General features: G+C 47.8%; 1 protein-coding gene across 1 annotated transcript in view; it reads left to right on the top strand.

Moving 5' to 3' along the window:
• Positions 1-24,545, top strand: part of DARS1 (aspartyl-tRNA synthetase 1) — a 519,463-nt gene that overhangs the window by 265,541 nt on the left and 229,377 nt on the right. Inside the window, exon 5 of the mRNA XM_086957449.1 lies at positions 15,537-15,629. Within this exon, the coding sequence (XP_086813575.1) occupies positions 15,537-15,629 (93 nt within the window). The remainder of the gene's footprint in view (positions 1-15,536; positions 15,630-24,545) is intronic.

Raw genomic sequence — 24,545 nt, 5'->3', positions numbered from 1 at the left:
TTTTCCCACTCTGCAAATTGGAGGTCAGGTTTCAGGTTTTAAAGTCTTTATTTCGATTAAAAAAATCATAAAAGACAAATAATAACAGACATTAAATGACGATAAATATATATTCATTAACCATAAAATAAGCATTAAACAATGTAAAGACAGTCCTGAAACAAGTTTTCCTTGTAGGGAGAAAGGTTTACAAATAAATTCCAAGCAGTAATTTGTAGGGAAAGAAAAAAAAGGGACAATGCGATTAAAAAATATAAATTAGATCAAAGGCAATCAATATCAGGAGCAGATAAACAAACTTACAAAAAGAATGCTCGAACCATCAGTACGTTAAAGCAATCCAAGGTTGGACTATTGTTTTGCCCTGAGTATCCAGGCCCAGCCCAGGTATTTGGCCATACACACTGTAATAATTTCTAATGTATTAGTTTTTAATACATGAATGGCCTCTTCAGATTTTCTAATAGGCAGGCGCTGAAACAGTGGTTTTAACCATTTGGACCTTGGTGCCTGATATCTAGGACAAGCAAACAGAAAATTACCCACAGTTTCCTTGTGGCCTGGGCACCATTTGCAATGATCCGTGGTGCTTGATGGCCAATTTTTCGTAAAGGTGTTCAGTGGCAATGTTCCCACCTGGAACTGGTGATAAAGTTTCCTGTCTATGGATTTGGAAACTGTATCCCAATATTGTTCACGGGATGGGTCCAACTTAAAGGAAAGGAACCTACCTGTGAGATTAGTAGAGCTGGAGGCATTGATTCTATTCCGACGGAGCATAGCCCAATACAATTCTTTAAGTGCCAGTTTAGTTGGAAAGATACTGGTGGCAGGGGATATCCAGAGCTGCTCTAAACCCATATCCATCAGGATGGATTTTACCATTTGGAACCAGGGGATTTTCCCCGAACCCCTGATTGACCTAACTTTTGCTACCCCGTTTGCAAATAAGGTAAGGTCAGGGGAGGCCCATAGGCGCCTCCAGAAGGCAACCAGTCTAAATCTGGCCATCTCATTAATCGGAAGACATCCCAAATCCAGGCAAAGGGGAATGGAAGGGGACGACTGTGGCAGGCCTACCAAATTTCGGAGAAATTTACACTGTATTTTAAACAGACCCGTAAGATCCATATGGCCCCACAGATCTGCACCATATAAAATCGCTGGGTTGATTTTTGCATCATAGATTTTGAGTGCTGGGGTAACCCGCTTGGTGATAGATTTTCTTTGCTCACTAAGGAGGCAGCCAGTGAGTCGGGCGAGTTTTAGATGTTGAGCACCAACTTGGGCTTTCCATTTCAAGCGACTATCTAACGTGACCCCCAGATAAATCATATTCTCTACTTGGTCCAATTTGACACCACCCATACTAACTGAACTCCGGACAGGGCAGTTCTTTGTTAACACCATAAATTTGGTTTTTCCCACGTTCACCTTGAGGTCGCTGATGGCACAGAACTCCTCAAAGCGGTCCAAAGCCCGCTGTAATCCGCTGCGTGTTCTGGAGAGGAGTAAAGTGTCATCAGCAAAGATGAGCATTGGGAAGCGCTGTCCTGCCAGCATCGGGGCATCTGTCGGGGTTGATTCGAAGAATTTGACCACTTGGTCGATGAACAATAAGAAAAGGGTGGGTGCCAGTACGCACCCCTGGCGGACACCTCGGGTGACTGGGAAGGGTTCTGTCACTTGGCCCTGTCCTCCCCATCTTACCCTCGCAAAATTCTCCTCATGCAGTTTGGTTATAAAATCAAGCAGTTCCACGGGCATTCCCAGACTCCTCAAGACTCCCCACAGTTTATCCCTCGGGACTAGATCGAAGGCGGACTTCAGATCAATGAACGCTGCGAAGATAGTACCGCCGCCAAGCTGAACCACCTTCCAGTAGATCAGACAAAATCTGAACACCTGGTCGATGGTGCTTGTTCCCGATCTGAAGCCCGCCTGCATTGGAGATAGAATGTCCTCCATTTCGATCCACCCTTGGACCCTACCCAGAACCATGCGAGCAATGAGTTTTTGCATGGAGTCAATAAGACTAATCGGGCGGTAATTACCTGGGTCTGACCTACTGCCCTTTTTATAAATCGGTAAAATCTCCGCCCCCTTCCATGATTTGGGTATTCTTGCACCTGCAGCTATGGAATTTGCCACCTTGGTAATATATGGTATCCACAGAGCGGGGTTGGCTTTGAACAAATCGGCGGGTATAAGATCCATGCCCGGCGCTTTCCCTCGCATGGTGAGATTTAGTGCCAGCTCGACTTCACCTTCTGTGAAAATGATGGTCTCGCTTTGGATAGAAGGATGGGATGCCATTCCCAAAGTACTGGGTAGCATGGGATTCACAGCACAGAACTGCGTTGAATAAAAAGTCACCCACTCAGTGGGGGGCACATGGTTTGCGGGAATGCGTGCGTCCGGATCCTTCCCCAACTTAACTATTTCCCAGAATTTAGTGGGGTTATTGGATGTGGAAGCTTCCAGTAGGTCTAACCAGTACTTGTCCTCCCACTCCAGTTTGGCTTCCCCCTGTATTTTCCTATAGGTTAATCTAGCCGCTTTCACTGTACTCGTATTCCGAGACTTAACAGCTTTAATCAAGTCAGTGTGGGCTTCCCTACATTTTTTATTGTACCATTTCTGGGGACGAATAGGTGCTCTAATGTTTCCCTGCCGGCGGGGTTGCGAGAGCAGAGATTTTAAATCGTCGAAACAACGATTATGAAGGTTTGTAATAAGGTTAGCTGTTTCGGGGTTATCCCCCAACTGGGCGTGGAGCAGCATTTCGTTATATATATTGTTAACCACGCTAATAACCTTATTCCTTTCGTCCTCCTCAATTTTTGACCATTTTAACCTCTTCCTATCGTTTGTAAGATAAGTGTCCCCTGTCTGTGAGATACCGGGTTCCACTAGTCTCACAAGTCCTGGCAACCTTAGTTGCAAGGTCAAAGGGTTGTGGTCACTTTCTGGACGGGAAGATACCTCCATATCCACCAACAGGGGCCAATCTCCTACTTTCAACAGGATATAATCAATGCGGCTTCTTCTTAACCCATTATCAAATGTGCAGTTGGCTTCCTGGTCTGATTTTGTTCGACCATTACAGGCCCGAAAGCCGCTATTTAAACAGAAGGCCATCCAGTTCACCGCTGCCTCTGTTGCGGGTACCGGTTTAACGGACAGCAGATCGGGTATACCCCATACTGCGTCCTCCGCAGAACCCCAACTGTCCCCTGGGTCAAGTAAAGGTTCGAAGCAGCAATTTAAGACTCCAGCAAGAAGAATAACATTATTGCTATCTAAGGCTGCCAGATTGTGATCCAATACCTCCAACAAGGGTGGGGAACGGCCACCCGGCAAACCTCGTGCATATATGTTGATCAGGATCAGGTCCCGATAGCCAGTCTTACTCAACTTGACAATAAGGAGGTCCGGGTTTTGTACACTTATTTCTGTAGTGTGATATCCCAAGGATTGTTTCACCCAAATCAATAGGCCCCCTGAGGCTCGCCCTTTGGCATTTCTGATAGCGCTTCGAGTGGCAGATTTAAAGAAATTTACATAACCCTGCCTAAATATTGGATCAACTGCCCAGGTTTCCTGGAGTAGGATGATATCTAATTTGTCCATAAACTCCAGCCAATCTTCAGAATGGATACGACCTTTAACCCCAGCAATATTCCAGGACACCAGGGCAAGTGTTTCTGATGTGGGTACCACAGTAGGGGCCACCACATCTGAAGCTGCAGACTTGTCCTGACCAACCCTAACATCCCACCCATTTTCAGTTCTCCCAACGATGTTCTGATTATTCCCAGTCAACATGGGGGTTCCCCCTGCCCTCAAAGATGGTGTGTCCATCCCTGTTGGTACTGGGACCCCCTTACACTCTTCAGCCATAATTGTGAACTGTGGGGACTCCTGACCCTGCCTCTGCCTCTCTACCCCAAGGTCAGGATTTTCTACAGATTCAGGTAGATAAGAAGGTGTTTGAAGTCAATCAATGGCCTCGAGATCAGACAAGGGGCCAAAGTGATTGAAAATGGGTGGGAATTGCGGTAATTGGGGTGTCCTTATCATAGGGTAACTCCTAATGATGGGTCGTCCCTGTTTAGGGGCCTTCAGAGTATAAGCCTGTCTGTGGGGGTAAAAGTATGATAAGTCCAGGGTCTGGACATCCCCCTGCCTGGCAAACCTAGCTTCTCTGCAAATTGTATCCACCACCCAGGGGTCCCTGAACGATATTAAAATGCAGTCACCCTCCAGATCTTTGGTGCCCTGGCCCACCCAGTCAAACCTTCTTACAAATAAAATTTCTGTTGGCGAGGAAGGAGGTAGGGGTCTGTTTTTATTCAGCCAGAAAATCACCTTATTGCGCAGGTCACCATGAGTCTCCCTTTTGCCAGATTGAAGGGGGGCCACACCGGTCAATACCATAGTGTATGGTGTAGCCTCTATAGGGATGTCAACCCGGGGTGTTGTATGCCTGGGGTGTTTTTCTACCATAGGTTTCAAGGTACTATGATGGTTAACTGGGGGCCCGTGGGAAGGAAGCCTATGGGTGACTGTGCTAGATTTTGCCAAAGAGGGTGGTTTGGTAGTATGGCGTCTAGCTGGGGTTGATCTATCCGGTTTATTCATGGGCTTCGTCAAATGGGTACGTTGAGAAGAGGCCTCAGAAACCTTGCTTGGAATGTTTTTAGAATCACCACCCTTCTTTGGTATATCGGTTACTGGCCCTGGGGGTTTGTGATTACTGGGATTACTAGTAAGAGTATTTGGAATATTTGATGTTTTTGGGGCCAGATGTGAGGATTTGACCCCCCCTGGGTTTATGCCAGGTATAGATGATAACAGGGCAGAATTCGTATTCACTACTGCCTCCAGTGAGTCTATTTTTAAAGTCATTAATCTAGTCCGCTCTAAGACTGGTAATAAGAGGTTTTTCATCAAAGCCTTGATCTTTGCCAACAGGGATTCATCACTGCTTAGGCACGTTGGGCATGGGTTCGAGGAACCTAGGGAGATGAGGGAGGGGCATAAGACATTAGACAATGTACTAGGACATTGTATTTCGCTGGAATGGCCAGGTGCCAATGTAGGGTTGCCAGTAGTGTCTTTTAATTTAGGCATCTTGCGTTCTCTCCCTCCCTTGTGGCTTATGTCTTGCTTTCTCTTCCTCGAAACCTTGTCTATACCTAAAGAATCTATATGGGTTAGCTCATTAGAGACTGTTTTGGGTGAGTCAAGGGATGAGTCGGCAGGTTCCGAGCTATATTCGGAATTTAGACTATCCTGTGTTTCAGTTTCCCCAGTTGCTTCATGATCATCCATAAGATGTTCAGGATGAGGTGAAGTATGTACAGGAAGATCAACCCGCTCGCTATCCATGTGGACTATGGCATCCGTAGTGTCTGAGTGTATACAATTAAAAGCTGCATGTGCGTGTGCATGTGATACGGGGCTAGGAATCTTGGCCAACCTACCCAGCGAAGAGCGTTTTCCGCTGACTAGGTCAATGGAGAGTCGTTTTTCCACCATTGCTATTTCCTTTTCCAGGATACCCGTGGCACGTGTAATAAAAGCGTCCAATGGACCCGATACCACTCCTGTAGGTGTTTGAATTTGGACATTGCGTGTTTTACCAGATCTTAAAACCATGGTTTCTAATTAGCACCAGCTACAATAATCAGAACTAGGCACGCTATTTACACAGAGTGGGGTAATAACTTAATAGCCCTCACAGTCAGTACAATGTTTCTTATGTTCGATCAGTCTCTGGGTCACAAGATCGCCTACCTTACTTAAATCACAACTGTGCAGGGATTATGGGCCAGGGCCGTCCTCTGCCGTCCTCGAACGGCCTCAAACGGCCCGCTCTTAGCCCGCTCTTAGCCCGCTCTTAGCCCGCTCTTAGCCCGGTCTTAGCCCGCTCTTAGCCCGGTCTTAGCCCGGTCTTAGCCCGGTCTTAGCCCGCTCTTAGCCCGGTCTTAGCCCGGTCTTTGCTCCGGGCTGCGTCCCGCGCTGCGGGAGGAGTAACCCCAGATATGGCAATGTCTGAGGGCAGTGGGCGGGCCGGCAGGGAGAGCGGACCGGAAGTTGTCACCAGTCTATCAGGGACTCCTGGGAATTGGAGTCCCTGGTACGCTCGCAGCCCTGCAGCCCTCTGCCGAAGTTAGTTCCTGGTCCCTGGGGGGTCTCTCGCTCAGCTCCTCCTCTCAGTGGCCGACGAAGCGGCACCCGCGGAGCGGGTGCGGCGAGGTTTGACAGCGATCCACACGGTGTCCAGCCAAGGGTAAGCGCGACCCAGCAATGCGCTTCTGCAAGTCTTAAAAATTATGTCCCAATGAGGGTAGTGCTGTGAAGGATTTAAGAAGCCCTCCGGTGGGCGGTGGGCGGGCCGGCAGGGAGAGCGGACCGGAAGTTGTCACCGGTCTATCAGGGACTCCTGGGAATTGGAGTCCCTGGTACGCTCGCAGCCCTGCAGCCCTCTGCCGAAGTTAGTTCCTGGTCCCTGGGGGGTCTCTCGCTCAGCTCCTCCTCTCAGTGGCCTGAGAAGCGGCACCCGCGGAGCGGGTGCGGCGAGGTTTGACAGCGATCCACACGGTGTCCAGCCAAGGGTAAGCGCGACCCAGCAATGCGCTTCTGCAATGATGTCGAATGAGGTCGAATCTCCCAAAGATTTTTCAGTTGGTCACAAATAACTTTGGATCGTTGGGTTTTGGAGGTCATCCAAAAAGGCCGTGCTCTGGAATTGATCAAGTTCCCACCCAACCGCCCACCATCTGGTCCTCCTCCAAAACATCTGAAGGAACTGTTTGCACAAGTTGCAGTTATGATTCAAAAAGGTGCAGTTGAAGTGGTTCCTCAAACAAGGGACAGGCTTTTATTCCCGCTTTTTTCTTATCAGGAAGAAGCCTGGAGAGTGGCGCCCGATTTTTTTAGATCTCGGAGCCCTCAACAAATTCGTCAAGTCCAAAACATTTCGAATGCTGACCTTGCTGTAAATCTTACAGTTCCTGAATCCAGAAGAGTTCCTCTCCACAATCGACCTCCAGGATGCATACTTTCATGTGCCAATCTTTAGAAGACACAAAGTACCTCCGTTTCAAAGTGGGATCAAAGCACTACCAATTCAAGGTTCTACCTTTTGACCTTCGTTCCGCGCCGAGGGTCTTCACAAAGATCATGGCCCCGGTTGCGGCTTATCTACGCCTGCAAGGCATACAAATCTACCCTTATTTAAACAAATGCTTAATAAAGGCACCAACCTTTCTTGCAGCAAACCACCACACTCAGACTTGCCTTTCCCTCTTCCGCAAACTGGGTCTTTTCATCAACCACGAAAAGTCACATGTCCGTCCCTCACAACAGAGTGTCTTTCTGGGAGCGTTAATAGATACACGTCTCGCAAAGGTGTTTGTTTCGCAAGAGCGCCTAGATCGTATCATCAAACTGGTAGCTCTTCTACGCTCAAAGAGGTCCGTCTCTGTCCGGATGTTCCAATCATTTCTGGGCATGACATCGTCCTGCATACCACTGATCCCCAATTGTAGGTTTCATATGCGAGCCCTTTAAGAAGAATTGGACAAGCAATGACGGCAAGTCTCAGGGTCGTTCAACGACAAGGTCTTCCTGACCCTTCGCATCCAGGGCGGATTGGAATGGTGGGGTCACCTTCCAAACATCACAACAGGGCGTCTGTTTCAAGAGCCGGCTACCACGCTTACCCTTACGACGGACGCTTCCTTAGAGGGTTGGGGTGCACACCTCGAGGAGATGTCAATAAAGGTCAAATGGACAGTCGACCAGCGCAAGTGGCACATCAATCGGCTGGAGCTTCTGGCTATCTTTCTCGACCTGAAATCATTTTGACTACTGTTGGAAGGAGTCTCTGTTGGTGCGTACAGACAACACCACCAGTATGCACTACCTCAACAAGGAAGGGGGTACGAGATCTCTCCCACTCTCCCGACAGGCACAACAGATCTGGAAGTGGGCATTAAAACATTGTGTTCAGTTGACTGCAGTTCATGTCTCGGGCATTTCCAATGCCCTTTCAGACTCTCTCAGCAGATCGGCCACAGACAACCACGAGTGGGTACTCCATCAGCCAACTCTGGAGTATGTTTTTCGCAGGTGGGGCCCAACCGGATGTGGATCTGTTTGCGACTTCACTCAATCGCAAATGCCTACGCTATGCAAGTTGGCATCCCCAAAAAGTATCAAGTGGGAATGCCTTTTCGATCAACTGGTTGAACAAATTCATGTACGCTTTTCCGCCGATCCCTCTTATACCTCGCCTTCTGCGCAGAATGAAGTTTCAACCGTGTCACATCCTGTTGATTGCACCAAGGTGGCCACGTTGGCCGTGGTTCACGGATCTCCTTCTTTCTCAGTGCGATCCAATACTTCCGCTGCCTCACCTTCTTACCATGAATCAGGGGCAGATATGCCATCCAGACCTGGCGTCTCTCCAGCTTCATGCTTGGAACCTGAACACAATGAGTTTGCACATCTGAATCTTGATCCGGACTGCAGAGAGGTCCTTGCCATGCATGTGCTCCTTCAACCATTAAAACCTATAAATTCAAATGGAAACGGTTTTGTGTTTGGTGCCATTCGGAAAACATTGATGCTCTGCTCGCTACACCTGAGCAGATCTTGCCTTTCTTCCTCCTTTTGGCAAAATTGGGATTTTCACATTCCTCCCTCAGTTTTCCTTGCAGCACTTTCCCGTTTTCGACATGATGGTTCCACGTCTCTGTACTCCTCTCGGATCATTCGCCAGTTCTTTAGGGGTCTGTTCCAGATGTTTCCACCCATCCGGCGTCCTCCACTGGCTTGGCGTCTGAATCTGGTCCTCGCCCAACTTCTCAAACCTCCTTTTGAACCTATTCACTCAGCAGAATTGAAATTTCTTACTTGGAAGGTTTACCTCCACCTCGCACTTACGTCATCTAGGAGGGTGAGTGATATCCACGCTTTTAACATACAGCCGCCTTTTCTCCAATTCTCTAAGGGCGCTGTTGCACTTCGTACAAACCCTAAGTTTATTCCTAAGGTTTCATCGGACTTCCACCTTAATGAACCGATCATTCTCAGGACTTTCTTCCCTAATCCTCAGTCTCCCGCTGAGCGCACTCTTCATTCCCTTGACCTGAAACGATGCCTCAAATTCTGTCAGTCAGTCAGTCAAATTTGCTTTATTCGAGGTAAAAAAACTCATAGAAGCATAATCTATTTAAAACCATTACATCCATAATTACATCCATAATAGCAAAGTTAAAACATATTTACAGCGTCATAAAAAAAAACTTCCTTTAAAAAGAGATAAAGCATCGTGACTTCAACGATATTAAAATTCATCCATAAAACATCAAAGTTCTTACATTTATAAAACCAATATAAGGACAGAAAGACAGGGTCATAGCATTCACATTGGCTGGTTAGAAGGACAATCAAAGGCCTAGGTTCATCACATCAAGCCTGATAATATACAAGAGCTTTCCTTCTGATAGCCCATGCCCAGCCTAGGAATTTGGCAACTGCCACAGCAATAGTTGGCATAGAACTGGTGCAGATAATTCTTAGAGCCACATCACTCTCTCTCGTGCCGAGCTTTTTGCACATAGCCCTCAGCCAGACACGTCGAGGGATTGAGTAAGCCCCACACACAAAAAGTAGGTGGGCAATGGTCTCAGTGCAGGTTTTACAAGCTGGGCAGACATGAGAATTGCCTTCTTCCCATCTTCCAGTTAGCGATCTAATTGGAAGAGACCCCACTCTAAGCTGGAAGTATAGCTTCCTATCCTGTGGTTTAGTTATGATGTCCCAATAGGGCTCAAGGAATGGGGAAGTTTTTACTTCCAGGAACCGTCCCTCCAAGGAGGAAGGATCTGCTTCGTTCCAGTTCCGATGTTCTACCATTTCCCAATACTTTGTTTTTATAGCAGCCTCAAATTCTACATCCAGCGCACTGCTGCATTCCGAAAGTCTGACCAACTCTTCGTGGCCTACGGACGGCTGCGTAAGGGTCACCGGTCACTAAGCAGACAATCACTCGTTGGATTTCTTCTGCCATCTCCTTCTGCCATCAACGAGCTGGCAAGCCTCTTTCTGCTCCGGTGCGAGCACACTCGACGAGAGCAGTTGCTTCCTCTACTGCCCTGTTTGCAGGAGTGCCTCTGCATTAGATCTGCAGAGCAGCAACGTGGTCCAGCAGAGACACATTTACGAGGCACTACTGTCTGGAGACAGTCAACGCTGCGGACACTGCTTTGGGTCAAGCGGTGCTTCGAAACCTCTTCAAATAAGGTTAGCCTCTGTTGCTTCCCGCCTCATATCATAAAAGGTTTTTTCTTGTGTATATGCAATGTTGCCTGTATATATCTATGCAATGCAACTTTCTTCATTGCCTTTTTATGATTATTATTGTGGCGTACTGCTTTCTACTCAAATTAAAGCATGTGAATCTATGAAAGACAACCCTAATACTGGAGTAGAACAGAAGTTACTTACCTGTAAACTGTGGTTCTCCAGTATTGGTGTCTTTCATAGTTTCACATGCGACCCACCCTTCCTCCCCTCAGAGGCTCTCTTCTCCACATGCACTCTTGGTCACTCCTGTGCTACGAAAATCTGAGGGCTTGAGCTTCTGAGGAGAAGGGTCTAGAGGGTGCTACAGCCTGATTGGCTGCAAAGTGGACTATTATAATGACTTGGATATGTTAGTAAAGTGATCTCTCCCTCTATGCTTTCTATGGGCCTATTTTGTTCTATGGTACTTCAAGACTTTATTTTTTGAAAGGAATATACATATTATGGAATTTTATTTTATGTTTTTATATGTATATATTATGTATATATTTATGTATATATGATTCTTACTACTATGTTATGTACCGTGGGACTCCCACTTCGACGACGGGGAATTATTCATGAAAGACACCAATACTGGAGAACCATAGTTTACAGGTAAGAAACTTCTGTTCTTCATTTTTGTTTTTAGTATCCGCACATAACTCTGCTAAATTCATTTGGACTGAATTGTGGTCTAAAATGTAGTAAACCACTTGCCATTTCGAACTATAGTAATCTTGGATCACAATTACCTTCTTTTCTACTCTACAGTGGTTTATTTAGTATGCGTTAGAGGATATTCTATTCTGTGTGGGTCACACTTCCTTTTGCATGTTTTGTGGTTTCTGTTCACTTTTTGCCACAAAACACGGGTGCTCTATCACTAATCCAGCCTAGACATACAACACAGTATTTTTTTTTAACATATTGACTCTCCTGTCCGATATTGTTCTAATAGTGCTTTAGTATTTTGAATGTGCAACGAGCAATATAAGTCTGCTATGGTGGTATCTCTCTGACTCAATTTAAGTTATGATTGTACCATCAACAGCACGCAGTGCATGTAACTCATTCGTGAAATTAACAGATTTCTTATGTCAGGTTGGTCTCACATATGCTCTTTTCATATTTGTTCACTACACGCTGCCTTGAAAAAGCCCCATTGGGGACAAAACACGTGTTGACTGATGATCATGTACTTGGTTGGAAGTGTGTAAGCAAAATAAAGACGACGAAAATATATCACATGACCTTGGCCTTACAGACTGACTTTTCTGCATATTTGTCCTCAGCTCAGTTTTAGTTAAACAAATGGTTGCACTGCATCAGTATATTGTTTTATGCTTCAACGACCTGCTTGGATTCTATGACGACCCCCAGGTGTCCCTCTTGTACATGCCATTTGAAGGGAATAGGCTGTTTTGAGAAAAGGCTGATTCGGAGCTACAGCAGCTTACCTTTTGTCACACCACAGCCCGACATTTTTACCAGCAGATACATAGAAAGTTTAGGGGCTACTCAAGAGCATTGGCATACAGATAACACCAGCGTTCTGCGTCGGTGCAGCAAATGTCCAAGACAATTTGTGACAAAGGACGTGGTGGTGGGTGAAACTTTTCACACCAACAGGGCCATCAATCATCTATCTCCTCCTCTCCTGCTGCAGCGTCTCCAAAGCGGCATTGATTTGCCCTCGCAGAGTTGACTTTTCATCATCGGCTGGAAATCCATAACATCAGGCTAAAATGTTCTACAAATTGTTTAAAGGGTCTATGCTTTGCCTTTCATTTCACCCCTCCTCGTCCAGTTCTCTATCTCTCTCTTTCTCCCCTTTCTCTCCCTCTCTCTTCAGGATGTCAACCTCCTTCTGGGAAAGTGTGCCATAAAATGATTGCCTTACTTCGATAGGGGCGAAGGATGCTATGTTTGCTACAACCAGCTTCCCCATGCAACGATTCCTCTCTGATGTTGTCAAAACTTTTGGTGTATCTGTGAAAAACACCAGAATGACACACACGCACTTCTTTTAGCTTAATTTTTAATCTGTGATCTGAAGGTTAAAATTCCTGCCCTGCTGAATGACAATCACACTCCCTTTAATCACCTTGCTTTTCCGACAAATAAACAGTCTATGGGACACAAACCAATATTTAAAGGCTCAGTACAAGGATTTTTAAGGTGAGGATCCCTCATTTTGGAAAAATTGCCTCCATTAGGAAAAGGGATAAGGGAGTCTGGAAAGAGGCTTATCAGTAAATCCATACCCAATGTAAGTTACAAATGTCAGTGCAGATCATTTATCAGTGAAGCTGCCATCAAAAGCATTGAGGGATTAATCGGATTGGCTCCTCACCAAAATAAAGTTGGTAAATTGTCACTTTGCTTGGTGGCAGCCTTGAAATTAAGCGTTGTTATACATGTATTGCTATACATCTCTAGACCGGGGATCGATTTATGAAAACTTTCCATTTGTCAGGTGCTGCAGGAGTCTCTTCAGTAATCTGTTTAATTTTTTTTGCCCTTGACTTAAAATGTTATGAGGTCATTGGGACCATGCAACCACGTGTCTCTTCCAATGACCAGTCTAAATACTGATGTACTTTGACTACCAATTCACTTCCTCGCCTGCCTCATTACTTAAGGCTTATATTATCTGTCACTACCAGAGCCTTACTTGCTTTTAGCTTGATTTTTCATTTGACAATCAACATCCACCCTGGACTGTGTTCCATGTTGACTAAATTGAAGGATCTGGAGTGGTGGTTCTCCATACCCGGTTTTCAAATTATCGGGTATTGTGCCAGTGCCGCAGCAAGAATGTAAAGGACGCTACTTCAATTAACCCCTTACGTGCGGCCGCGATTCTGCGCCTGTGCGGCACTTCTAAAGAGTGGCCGGGTTCATGACGGCCCCCAGCTGTCATCAGCATAGGCCCACCATGCTGCATGACGGACGGGGGCCGTCATCAGCATGCAAGGGGTTAAGGGAACTGACCCAGGTGGCCTATGGGATGGTAGTAAAAGACAACTAAAATTGAGATTCTGTTGGTCCCTCTCACCCTAGGGCCCAGCGCCACTGCTACAGCAGCATCATTAATATCCCCCTTTTTGTGCCAAACTAGATAAAAAGGTTGCAGGGCTTCTCTAGCCTTACAGTGAATGGGGAAATTATGATACAGGGGTAGTTATGATATGGATGACAGTCACCGTGCGTGTTTCTGTGAAAGAGATTGGCAGCTGCTCACAAAATACACCTACCATAGAAGCTTGACACTATAAATGTGCCTAACACATGTTTGCAGATAGACAAGCTTATTGTTTCACCCCAAAAAGGGAGATGACTACTAATGATTACCGCGCAATACTAAAATTGATGTGTTTTTTTTGTATGCCAAACTAAGTGTATGTCCAAATATTCTGTAAATGGTTTGTAGAGTCGCAGACTCTTTCACATTACGTTTGTGTGCCCTTGAAAATGCTACACACCTGCCGGACCATTACATTTTTGGAGCAAAGCTTAGTCAAGTCAAAATCATCCAGAAACCTGGATAGACTGGCCGCTTCATATTCTATGAGTATATTTACACATGCTGTAGTTTAGGAGCAAAATAATTACCCACTTTTACTAGTGTTGGGGGTTCCAGATCAATCACTGCACGTATCATTTACCCGTATTAGAAATTAATTCTACATTATTTGAACTGGCGAGTTGCGGGACGATTCCCTAATGATGTTCCTTTGTCACACTTCGAGCTGGAGTCATCAGTATAAGAAAACAATGAGTTTGTCACCTGTAGTAAATTCTAGTGGTTTAATTATTCTCTTCACTGCGACAGCTTCTCATTTCTCCTTGCTTTTTAAGGAGCATATGTAGAGAGAGTATTTATATAGCGCACTTCTACCCGGAGGCCTCGTAGCGCTGTATTCATTCCGCTGTGGAACCCATCCTGGCTTTCCTGTGAAATGGCCACTCCTGGGCACCCTCAAGGTGAAGCCAGGCATCCACAGCGCTGCTGGTGCCGTTGAGGAGATTAAGCAAGCTATTGCCCAGCGTCACAGAGTGGGACCCATGATTAGACTAGGCACCGAGGTGAGAATTATCAGGTCCGGGGAAATTGAGTCCAAGAGCCGCCGAGGCGGGAATTGAACCCTGGTCCCGGGCCAGACCTCTGCATTCAGGGTCTGCCGCTCTAACCATTGAGCCACGTTTCTCCACCATATGTATCAAGCCCTTTTCCCGTTCGCAAACGGGACGATTCTCAGAATCGGGCTGTTTGCAAAAGGGAAAAGGCCTTTTGGGCTATACCATCCCAAAAGGGCATCGCAAATTAGAGAATCGCAAAATTTGTGATTCTCTATTTTGCGATTGCATTTAAGGAAGCGCAAATTGAGATTCCTTAAATGCAATGTAGGAAGCACAGAAAAATTGCGATTTGGCCTTCAGGAATTGCAAATTACCACCAACTTCAAGTTGGTGGTAATTTGCGATTTCTTTGAAAAATGCACTTTTGTGCATTTTTCAAAGTGCCATGTGGCACACATACATGCCCATAGGGCATGTATGTGCACCACATGTGCACACATACATATCTCAGGGGTGCAACAGGGTGTCCTTTTGGCACCCTTGCAACCTTGATATTGCATTCTCAATTTTGCGATTCTCTAATTGGTAATCGCAAATTGAGAATGTTTACCATTCATTCCTATACGCCTCCTAGCCCAGAGGAATGAATGGGAAGGTATTCCTTATTTGCGAATCTCAATTTGGGATTCGCAAATAAGAAATATGTAGGATTCTCAAAATATTTAGCGAATCCTACATACATTGCATTTTGCGATTCTCTAATTGTGATTCTCTAAAAATCGCAATGTGAGAATAGCAAAAGTCTTTTTTGATACATATGCCCCTAAGTCTTGGAGGATCGAAATTCAAATCTGCCATAACAAACCTTCTCTAAAATAATTACCGAAATGTAGGAAATCAATCGAGATTAATCATTGTTGGAGCTATATAATGCATGTAGTAATGAACAGAGGACGAATCCTTGGTCTATCTTAATGTTTTATGCCTTATTTGTACTCTCAAGTGAATATTTCTGTAATTTAGTCATATTACAAATTTCTTAAGTTAGTGATACTTGAGTATTGAACGCATATTTTTTTTTAAAACAGAGAGAGTATTGGTCAAAGTGAAAGACTTGACGGTAAATAAAGCTGATGAAGTTGTCTGGGTTCGTGCTCGGGTTCACACCAGCAGAGCCAAAGGTGAGTTGTTTTTTTCTATCCACTTACCTTCATATGTATAAGTTCTGTTGTATATGAAGCTCCCTAACAACCACGGGTCCAGGTGTGTAATGGGTTTGGTACTGAATGGAATGTTGGGTGTATTGGTATGTAAGTTTCCCGCGTGGAACACAGGTGAGGGGGAGTATTCTAGTTGGCAGTTGATGCCTGGACAGTTGATGTTGATGGTTGAATAAACTGGTATTCCTACTTTTCCGGAGTGTGTGACCCCTTTTCAGTGGCAATGAGGATGGGCTATGAACCCACATGTGCAAATCACATCTACACTCTAAAGATTTGCTAAATTGGGTTCCAATGACAACCCACCTCCATACAGAACTTTACTAGATCAGGTTCCTTCACATCCAACACCACACCATCATTCATACCACAGAGGTCCAGTCACTCCTTGGGGTTCTATAATTTCTTTAGTGACTTCTCTATCCACTTTACCCCTCTGTATACATACTAGTTGTAGTATGTTCCTTATCCAACCAATCACAATCCCTTTCATTGGATGTTTGACAGAAGTCCTTCCACATTTCCTTCACTCCCATAGACACACATTTGAAATTAGACACTTTGCCATTTCCCAACTGATTAGCATTACCTCCACAACGTCTTCTGGGTCATAAACCTTGCTTTCTCCTTTGGCCATGATACTGGGGTTCCTTATGCAAACCCAGTAGCTACATTCCATGTAACTCTATAAGCCCACACAGATTTCTTTGACTGAACAACCCAGTCCAGATTGTTTGCATACGCAGATGGAATCACACCTTTAATGACACTGTCGAATCTCTCAACTATATCAGCGTCAACCGGATTGTACATGGAAATGGTTTCGTGTTTCACGTCTATTCTTTGAAAATATGACTTCAATGCATGAGACTTAAATTGCACTCCATTATCACTCAACACAGTAGTAGGAATTCCCTCGGAACAAAAAACTTGTTGAAGTAAGACTAAAATGAATTCAGTGTCCACCTTCTCCATCTTAAAAAACAAATTAATAATCACAGTAGCATTTCTTTGAGGCGAGTCTACAGGTCTCAATATGTCAATGGATTCCCAAGGATTGCTGGGGTATTTTCCCATTGGTGATGGAAGGTGTTTAAAGGAATTTGTCAGTCCTAGAAAACTCAACACATTCCCTGACCGTGCATTCCACTGCATTGCCAAGATCAGACCACCTACGCAGTTTCTTGACCACTGATTTGGCACGCACAGTACTAAAATGTCCCTCAAGACATATTTGTGTGATTGTACCACGTAAGCTAGATTGAATAATCCTGTTGCCCCTTAAAATCACACCATCCTCCAAAGAAATTTCTGATCTTACTTCCCAGAACGTTTTAATGGTCACAGGCAAGAACTCCATTTTAGGCATATATCAGAAACAAATGTATACACTTCCTGTAAAACAGCATATTTCTAGTATTCATCCACGCACGCCTCCTTATTCACAGCAGGCAGCCCATTATCATGTACAGGAGCCATATGGAAATCCTTCCACCTGTCACCATCACATTCTTCTAATTGTATAGGCATTCAAGATAAGAAATCTATGATTTTATCCTTTCTTGGAATATGCACAATCTTGTAGATATAGTCCTGCATTTACATTGATATTCTAGCTATTCTTGCAGAAGCAGTTATCTTTCCCTCCATTGTCAATAATGTTACCAGTGATTTATGATCACGATGAATTGTGATCGGTTTACCCCATACAAACACTGAAAATGTTCAAAAGCCCAAGCAGAGGCCAAAGGTTATTTTTCTATTGTAAGGCACCTTTCTTCAGTTGGAGTTAAAGACTTAGAAGCAAAATCTATAGCTCATTCTTCACCTTTACGATTTCCTTGTGTAAACATTGCGCCTAATCCTTTATTTTTTTTGTTCAAATCTGTTTTATTGATTTGTATGCAACAGTATGCAAGGAAACAATTATTTGTGACATCTTTTCACACAGTCAAACATCTGTAGCAGTATATGTATGTGTATTACTCATCACTTTAGTATAACATCAGATGTTTTCTACACATTTCATAACATGACTGTCCAGCGAATCCTGACAGCTATTCCTTCAAAAGAAAAGAAACCTATGCATTTTCCAGTTCTGACACCTTGGGCTTATGAACAGATGAATCAAGAATGAACAAGAACAATGACCTCCCCATGGTATCTGTTCTCTCCATCTTTGCGCATGCTTGTGTAGTGTTTCCTTGCTTATCTGTTACTGCAGGTCCCCCATGTGTGATGTGCCTATTAACTTTCTTAAGTAGTCTATATGTGCCCATGGAATGTCGTTGTGTGCCCGTTAGCTCTGTGCATGGTTCACTAGATCCATGCACACATCCTCTCACGTCTCGACTAGGCGAATCTAAAGGGTCGCCTACCTCTATCTGTTGCAGTTCGTTTAAGAGGTTGTCCCAACATGCTGCTATGGGCTCTCGACACAGTCCTAACGTTTCTTACCGCCTGATGGAGATGCTTTCAGCCTTGGCCCCTGCCAACGAGTGACGCCACGCCCGCACATGTGGTGGGTCCGCCGCTTTCCACCGTTTAGTTAGGAGCCTTTTAGCTACTATTATCCCTAAATCTAGGAACCTAGACCCTACCTTGGTGGCAGTCGTCCTCCTGAATTGGTGCAGCAGGTATACGGGCCATTCGAAAGGTAATTCTCGACCTGTGCAAGTCTGTAATATTCTAGGTATCGTCTTCCAGTATACTCCTATTCGGGGCAGCTCCATAACATTTGCGCCTAATCCTTTATTACGTGCATCTGTTGTTATGATGCAGTGTGCATTAGGATCGAAAAAAAAACAATTTAGTCGCATTACTTACTTGACTTTTTTATGTGGCAAAAATCTTCTTCACACTGTGGTGACAATTCAAATTTGTTCCTGTTTTTCAACAACTGTCAAATGTTATAGCATCTCTCAGCGAACTTCAGAAATAATTCTTAGTGCAATGTGCGGCAAGACCTAAAAAAGAATCTAATATCTTTTCGTCTCGGTGTAGGTAAACCTTAAATACTGTACACTAATGACATCTATGGTTTTACACCATATTCATCAATCACATGTCCTAAGTATGTCACACTTTTTCCCCGCAAATTTACATTTAGTAAATTCTACCGTCAGCCCATTTGGACTCAAGAATGCTTATCACCTTCTCTAATTTGAAATCATGTTTACTCCTGCTCTTCCCGAATATCAAGATATCTTGAAAAAACCCTATGCTTTGCTCTTTTCCAAACAAATTAAATAAATATCCACATTTGAAAGACTGCTGCACCTGCGCTTACCCGAATGGCATACGTTTAAATTGAAAACAATTATCAGGAGTAGTGAATGCTTTTAGTTTCATAGAATCGGGTGTTAATGAGAATTAAGGTTACGCAGATGGCAAGTCAGTGGGTGAGAGCTGTTTTGCACCTTTGAGAGATGTAACCATTTTGTTGATTTTTATATAAGGGAAATATGTCAATGGGGGCGTGGCTTGGATGCCGAGGAGGTAGGCAGCGTGAGCTCGGAGCTCCGTGCCCGATCCCGGAAAATATCCTGAAAATCTGATCGGACCCCGATGTAATCGATATCATCCGGTACTGGAAGGTACTGCGGAGGGTCCGGTGCCCACGGAGGACGACGCCGAGCCATTCCACAGCAGTATTTCGACTTTGAAAGTTGGACCCGGGCGAGAAGTCGCAGACCCTAAAATGGCGGCGGTGGCATGAGACTTGGAGACGACGGAGACATCTGCCCGGAGACCCGCTAAGGACTGCTCCCTGACAAATCAGAGGTGCTGGCGGTTGTATCGCGCCTCTCCCGAGGTGTCGGAGTGGACCTTGGGCGCACCCTCGGGCGGTGGCTGGGGACCGCCCCCTGGTAGTGGCGACGATAGTGCGGCAGTGTCCCAGTGACGAAAGCCCTGGGCCCCTGGCACGACTGGCGCCAGCCGGGCCGACGGTCGTTCGGAGTTCCTGCTTCTTGGAGATAACCTTGGATCCGGGGACCCCGTCGGAGGGCGAAACCCGGCGACGCTCGGAGAGCGACCAGGAACATACTCGGAGGCCACCGCTCGGGCCGGCCCAGATGGGGAAGCCGAAGGGGAAGGGAGATGGCGCGACCGATACTGAGGCTGCGGAGGGAGCGGAGCGAGACCAAGCGGCATTGCAGCGGATGCAAGATCGTATCCTAGAGGCCATCGCTACCACAAAGGACGCCCTACAACAAGACATAGCTCAGGTGGCGACGGGTTTGGGCCTCCTGAAGGCCGACCATGATAAACTTAAGGACAGGGTAAAGTCCGTGGAGATCACGGTTAAGGAATTAGCCCCGGGCCAAACAACTGTGAAGGCCCAGTTGACGGAAGTGATGGACCGCTTGAAGGTGCTGGAACGGAGGGCCGAAGATGCGGAAAACCGGAACAGGCGCAACAACGTACGCCTAGTGGGCCTGCCGGAAAAAATCGAAGGCGATGACATGGTGGGCTACCTTGATAACTGGCTGCGGACGGAGGTGGCACCGGAGGGGTTGTCCCCCTTCTTCTCCCTGGAACGGGCACATAGAGTTCCAGCGCGCCCGCCAGCCTTGGGCCTTCCTCCTCGCCCAGTGGTGTTCAAGTTGCTCCATTACCGGGACAGAGACTGGCTTTTACAGAGGGCGAGAGAGGCAGGGCCCTTTCAAGTGGACAACAACAGAGTCACCATGTTCCCGGATTATACATTTGAGACGCAGCGGCTCCGGGCGAACTTTCTGTCCCTCAAGCGGGAGCTCCGCAAGGAAGGCATCAAGTACTCCCTGTTGTTCCCCGCCAAGCTGAGAGTGGTGGTGGATGAGCAATCACTATTCTTCACGACCTCCGCGGACGCTTGGGACTGGTGGGAAACTTATAAAGCGGGAACGGACGGTGCTAAGGCCAGGGAGGAGGAGGCTAAGGTGGCGCAACCGATCAGGCAATCCCAACGGATCAGGAGGAACCGCAGGAGGACCGGAAAGCCATCGGTGTCGCAGACGGAGGCGGAGAGGCAGGCGGCGCTACAGGCGGTAGCGGACTTATCCAGGGCCGCCAGAAGTCAGTCCGGGAAGGGCACGGAATCGGAGGAACCGGGCACGGGCTCGGAGACGGGACAATCGGAATTTGGTGGAGCCCGGGGCCCTATTGTGACACCGCAGACTTCGGAGGAGATACTAGAGGCGTGTTGAACTGAACTGGTGGAGTGAACTCGTTGGTTGGACACCGGGGCACTGGGCCCGTGGCAGTGGAACGCTAATACTTGAGGTTTTGGGGATCTGTAATGTGGGGATTGCGGGGTGGAGTGCGCGGGGCTGATTTGCTTTGAGGTTCTATCGCATCAAGCCACGCCTTACTGGCCCCTAAGGTCACCGCAGTGGGGACTGCGACCATTACCACCTTTCCTTGAGGGGTGGTCGGGAGTGTTGGTTTGGATGGGGGTACTTCCAGTTGCGGGGGGCCTGTCCTGGGGGGGTGGGAGTTGCGAGCAGTTGGGGTTGCTCGGGGGGTAGTTGTTGTTGGAGGGGTTCGGCATCCTGTTTGGAGAGGGTGGGTGGGTGGGTGGGCCCGTGGTCGCGGGACTTGTGAGAACATTGTTCTTTGTTGTCTGGTCCGGTTGTGTAGGGGGGGATGGCTAGTACCGGGGCGTTGAAATGTGTAACCTGGAATGTGCGGGGTATGCAGTCCATGACGCGCAGACATAAAGTTCAGGCGTACCTCAAGCGTAGGGGGGTTCATGTAGCGTTCCTGCAGGAGACACATCTTAATAAGCAAGAAGGGGCTGCTCTGCAAAGGCGCTGGAGGGGACAGCTATTTTACACGACATTCTCAGCATTTGCAAGGGGGACACTGATTTGGATACGGGCGGGGGTCCCCTTCCAGGTCACAAAGTCATTGGTGGACCCGGAGGGCAGATATGTGGCGGTGGAGGGGAGGCTGAGAGGCAGGGTGATATCTCTCTGTAATGTGTATGCTCCTAATGTAGACCTGCCCGCCTTCTTGTCTACCATCTCGGGCAAATTGGCGGGTTATTTGGCAGGGCCGGTCCTCTTGGGGGGGGACTTCAACTCGGTTGAGGATGTGTTACTAGATAGGTCCCATCCCCCGCTGCGCGCGTCCCCAGTGCATAGGGTCGCCAAGCGTAGGTTGGAATGGCAGGAGAGCTGGGCCCTCACGGATGCATGGAGGGCGTTGCACCCCACCACTAGGGACTACTCCTTTCACTCGCACCTACATGACCTGCATGTGAGGCTGGATGCGTTTCTTTGCTCGGCGTGTGTGCTCCCCGCGGTGGGAGGGGCGGAATACTTGGCCAGGACGCTATCGGACCACAACCCTTTGCTGATGTCTCTGGACTGGATGGTGACTGTTAACTGCGTGCCAACATGGCGCCTGCAGCCCGACACCCTAGATGACTTGTTGTTCAGGGAGGCCCTGGGTGAGTGCATTGAGAGGTACTTTGAGGAGAACAGTGGCTCGACCTCTACGAGGGCGGTAGAATGGGATGCGTTTAAGGTGGTGGTGCGGGGACACTGTATTGGGCACACGGCTGGGGCTCGGAAAACTCTGTTGGATGACTTAGATAAGGCTGAGGCACGGCTGAGGGACTTAGAGAAGAGGCGCCCGAATCACCCTGAGTTGCAGGAGGGGCTTAGCGGGGCACGGGAGGGGCTGGCGGTAGAGCTGGAGCGGCTGCGTAGCTTCGATCACAAGGAGTACATGACGAGGGCGCATGCGGAAGGTGATAAGGCGGGGTCGATGCTGGCTTGGCTCGCTAACCCAGTTCGGAGGGGAGTGCCTATCATGAGGATCCAGGAGACAGGGGAGGAGCCCTGCCACACTCAACCCGGGATCCTGAATACATTTCGTGCTTATTATGAGGGGCTCTATGAGAGTGGTGGAACGGGAGGGGCGGAGGAGCTTGAAGAGTTCTTGGACGGGTTACAGTTACCACGAGTGGAGGACTCGGAGGCGGAAGAGCTAGGTCGGCCCATCTCTCTTGGAGAAATAGGTTGTGCAGTAAAACAGATGGCCAGAAATAAGACCCCGGGACTTGACGGGCTACCGATCGAATTTTATAGTAAATACTTAGAATACCTTGCCCCACGGCTGCGCGAGGTGTACAATGAGGCACAGGAGAGGGGTCGACTCCCGGGCTCCATGTGCGAGGCCCTCATGATCCCGCTTTTGAAACCGGGCAGAGAGGGTGCGGCTCTGTCCTCGTACCGTCCGTTGTCTATGTTGACGACGGACTACAAGATCCTCAGTAAAATTCTGGCCAACAGACTGCTGGTACACATGACAAGCCTTGTTCACGGTGACCAGTGTGGTTTCATACCGACACGCAACACCACTCATAACATTCGTAGACTTACGAGACTGATGGGTGCGGGCTGGCCGGGTGCCGTCTCCCCATTTGTCCTCTCCATTGATATTGAGAAGGCATTTGACAGCCTTGAATGGGGATACTTGTATGAGGTGATGCGCCGCTTCGGGCTGGGGGACGGATACATAAAATGGACCAAGGTCCTGTACACCGAGGCGGTAGCGAGGGTTCGGGTGGGCACACTGATCTCGAGACAATACCCGATCGGGCGTGGCACTAGACAGGGTTGTTCCCTATCCCCGCTCCTATTCGCATTGGCGATGGAACCCTTCGCAGCGGAGGCCAGACTGGGCCGCCACTACGCAGGTTTATCATTTAGGGGAAGGCCGCACTTCATCTCCCTGTATACAGATGACCTGCTGATGTTTCTGGCCGATGCGGGCCCCGAGCTCCAGGGGGCGCGGCAGCTACTGGGGCAGTTCGGCCGGTTGTCGGGCCTGAGGGTCAACTGGCCTAAATCCTGCCTGTTCCCCCTGAGGCCGGGAGAACCGTGCCCACTCACTGCTCAGGAACTCCGGTGGGAGCCGCGTTGTCTGCATTATTTGGGGGTCTATATTTATCATACCCCGACCGACCTACTGGACGGCAACATCACTCGCTGTATTAATGCCCTGCGGGGATCCATGGACTTCTGGGCGACTCTGCCGCTATCCCTGGCTGGTAGAATCTCCCTGCTTAAAATGATAGCCCTGCCCAGGCTTTTGTACTATTTTAGGACACTCCCGGTATGGATCCCGAGCTCTGTTTTCAAACGCCTGAGGTCGTTGGTCATAGCTTTTTTATGGGGCTCGGGACGGAGGCGCATAGCGCTCGACACTCTGTTGCGCCCCAAAGATGAAGGAGGTATGGCGGTGCCGGATTTTGAAGGGTATTACCTAGCCGCGCAGCTGCAGATTTTTACTCAGGAGGTGGCGAGAGTATATAGAGGCCCCGAGGACGCGAGAGTGGAAGGCACCCCGCGGCACGTTCTGGCGTACATTACGCTGCACCAGAAGCTCCGGGTGGGAGACCTGACGGTCGAGGAGCAGACATTCCGGCTATGCTGGGACCGGGCCCGTAGGCGGGCGGGTGTCCGCCTTATGTATGCCCCCGAAATTCCGCTGGGGATGGTCACCGCCCTCCCACATGGAGGCGACTGGTCGCGCTTGCTAGGATGGGAGGAGGCGGGAATACAAATGCTGGGTGATCTCTACGAAGATGGGGTGTTGCTGCCGTTCCAGGACCTGCAGGAGCGATTTGACCTTCCGAGGGGCGACTACTTGCTGCACGCAGCAGTCACGGGCGCTATGCAAGCCCACTGGGGGGAAGGGCTGCAGGAACCGGGCACCTCGATGGCCTGCCAGTACACTATGATGGCGGCGGGAACTTTTAAGGCTGTCACGTGCTTGTACTCTAGGATGCAGCGGGAGGCCTTGCAGCCTTTGGCAGCCCTGAAGGCTAAATGGGAGCTGGACCTTCAAGTGGAGATACCTGAAACGACCTGGGGCCAGTTG

This window comes from Lissotriton vulgaris, chromosome 2_1, assembly GCF_964263255.1.
Source record: "Lissotriton vulgaris chromosome 2_1, aLisVul1.2, whole genome shotgun sequence".
Classification (NCBI taxonomy): Eukaryota; Metazoa; Chordata; class Amphibia; order Caudata; family Salamandridae; genus Lissotriton; species Lissotriton vulgaris.
This window is presented reverse-complemented; position numbering and strand designations above follow the sequence as displayed.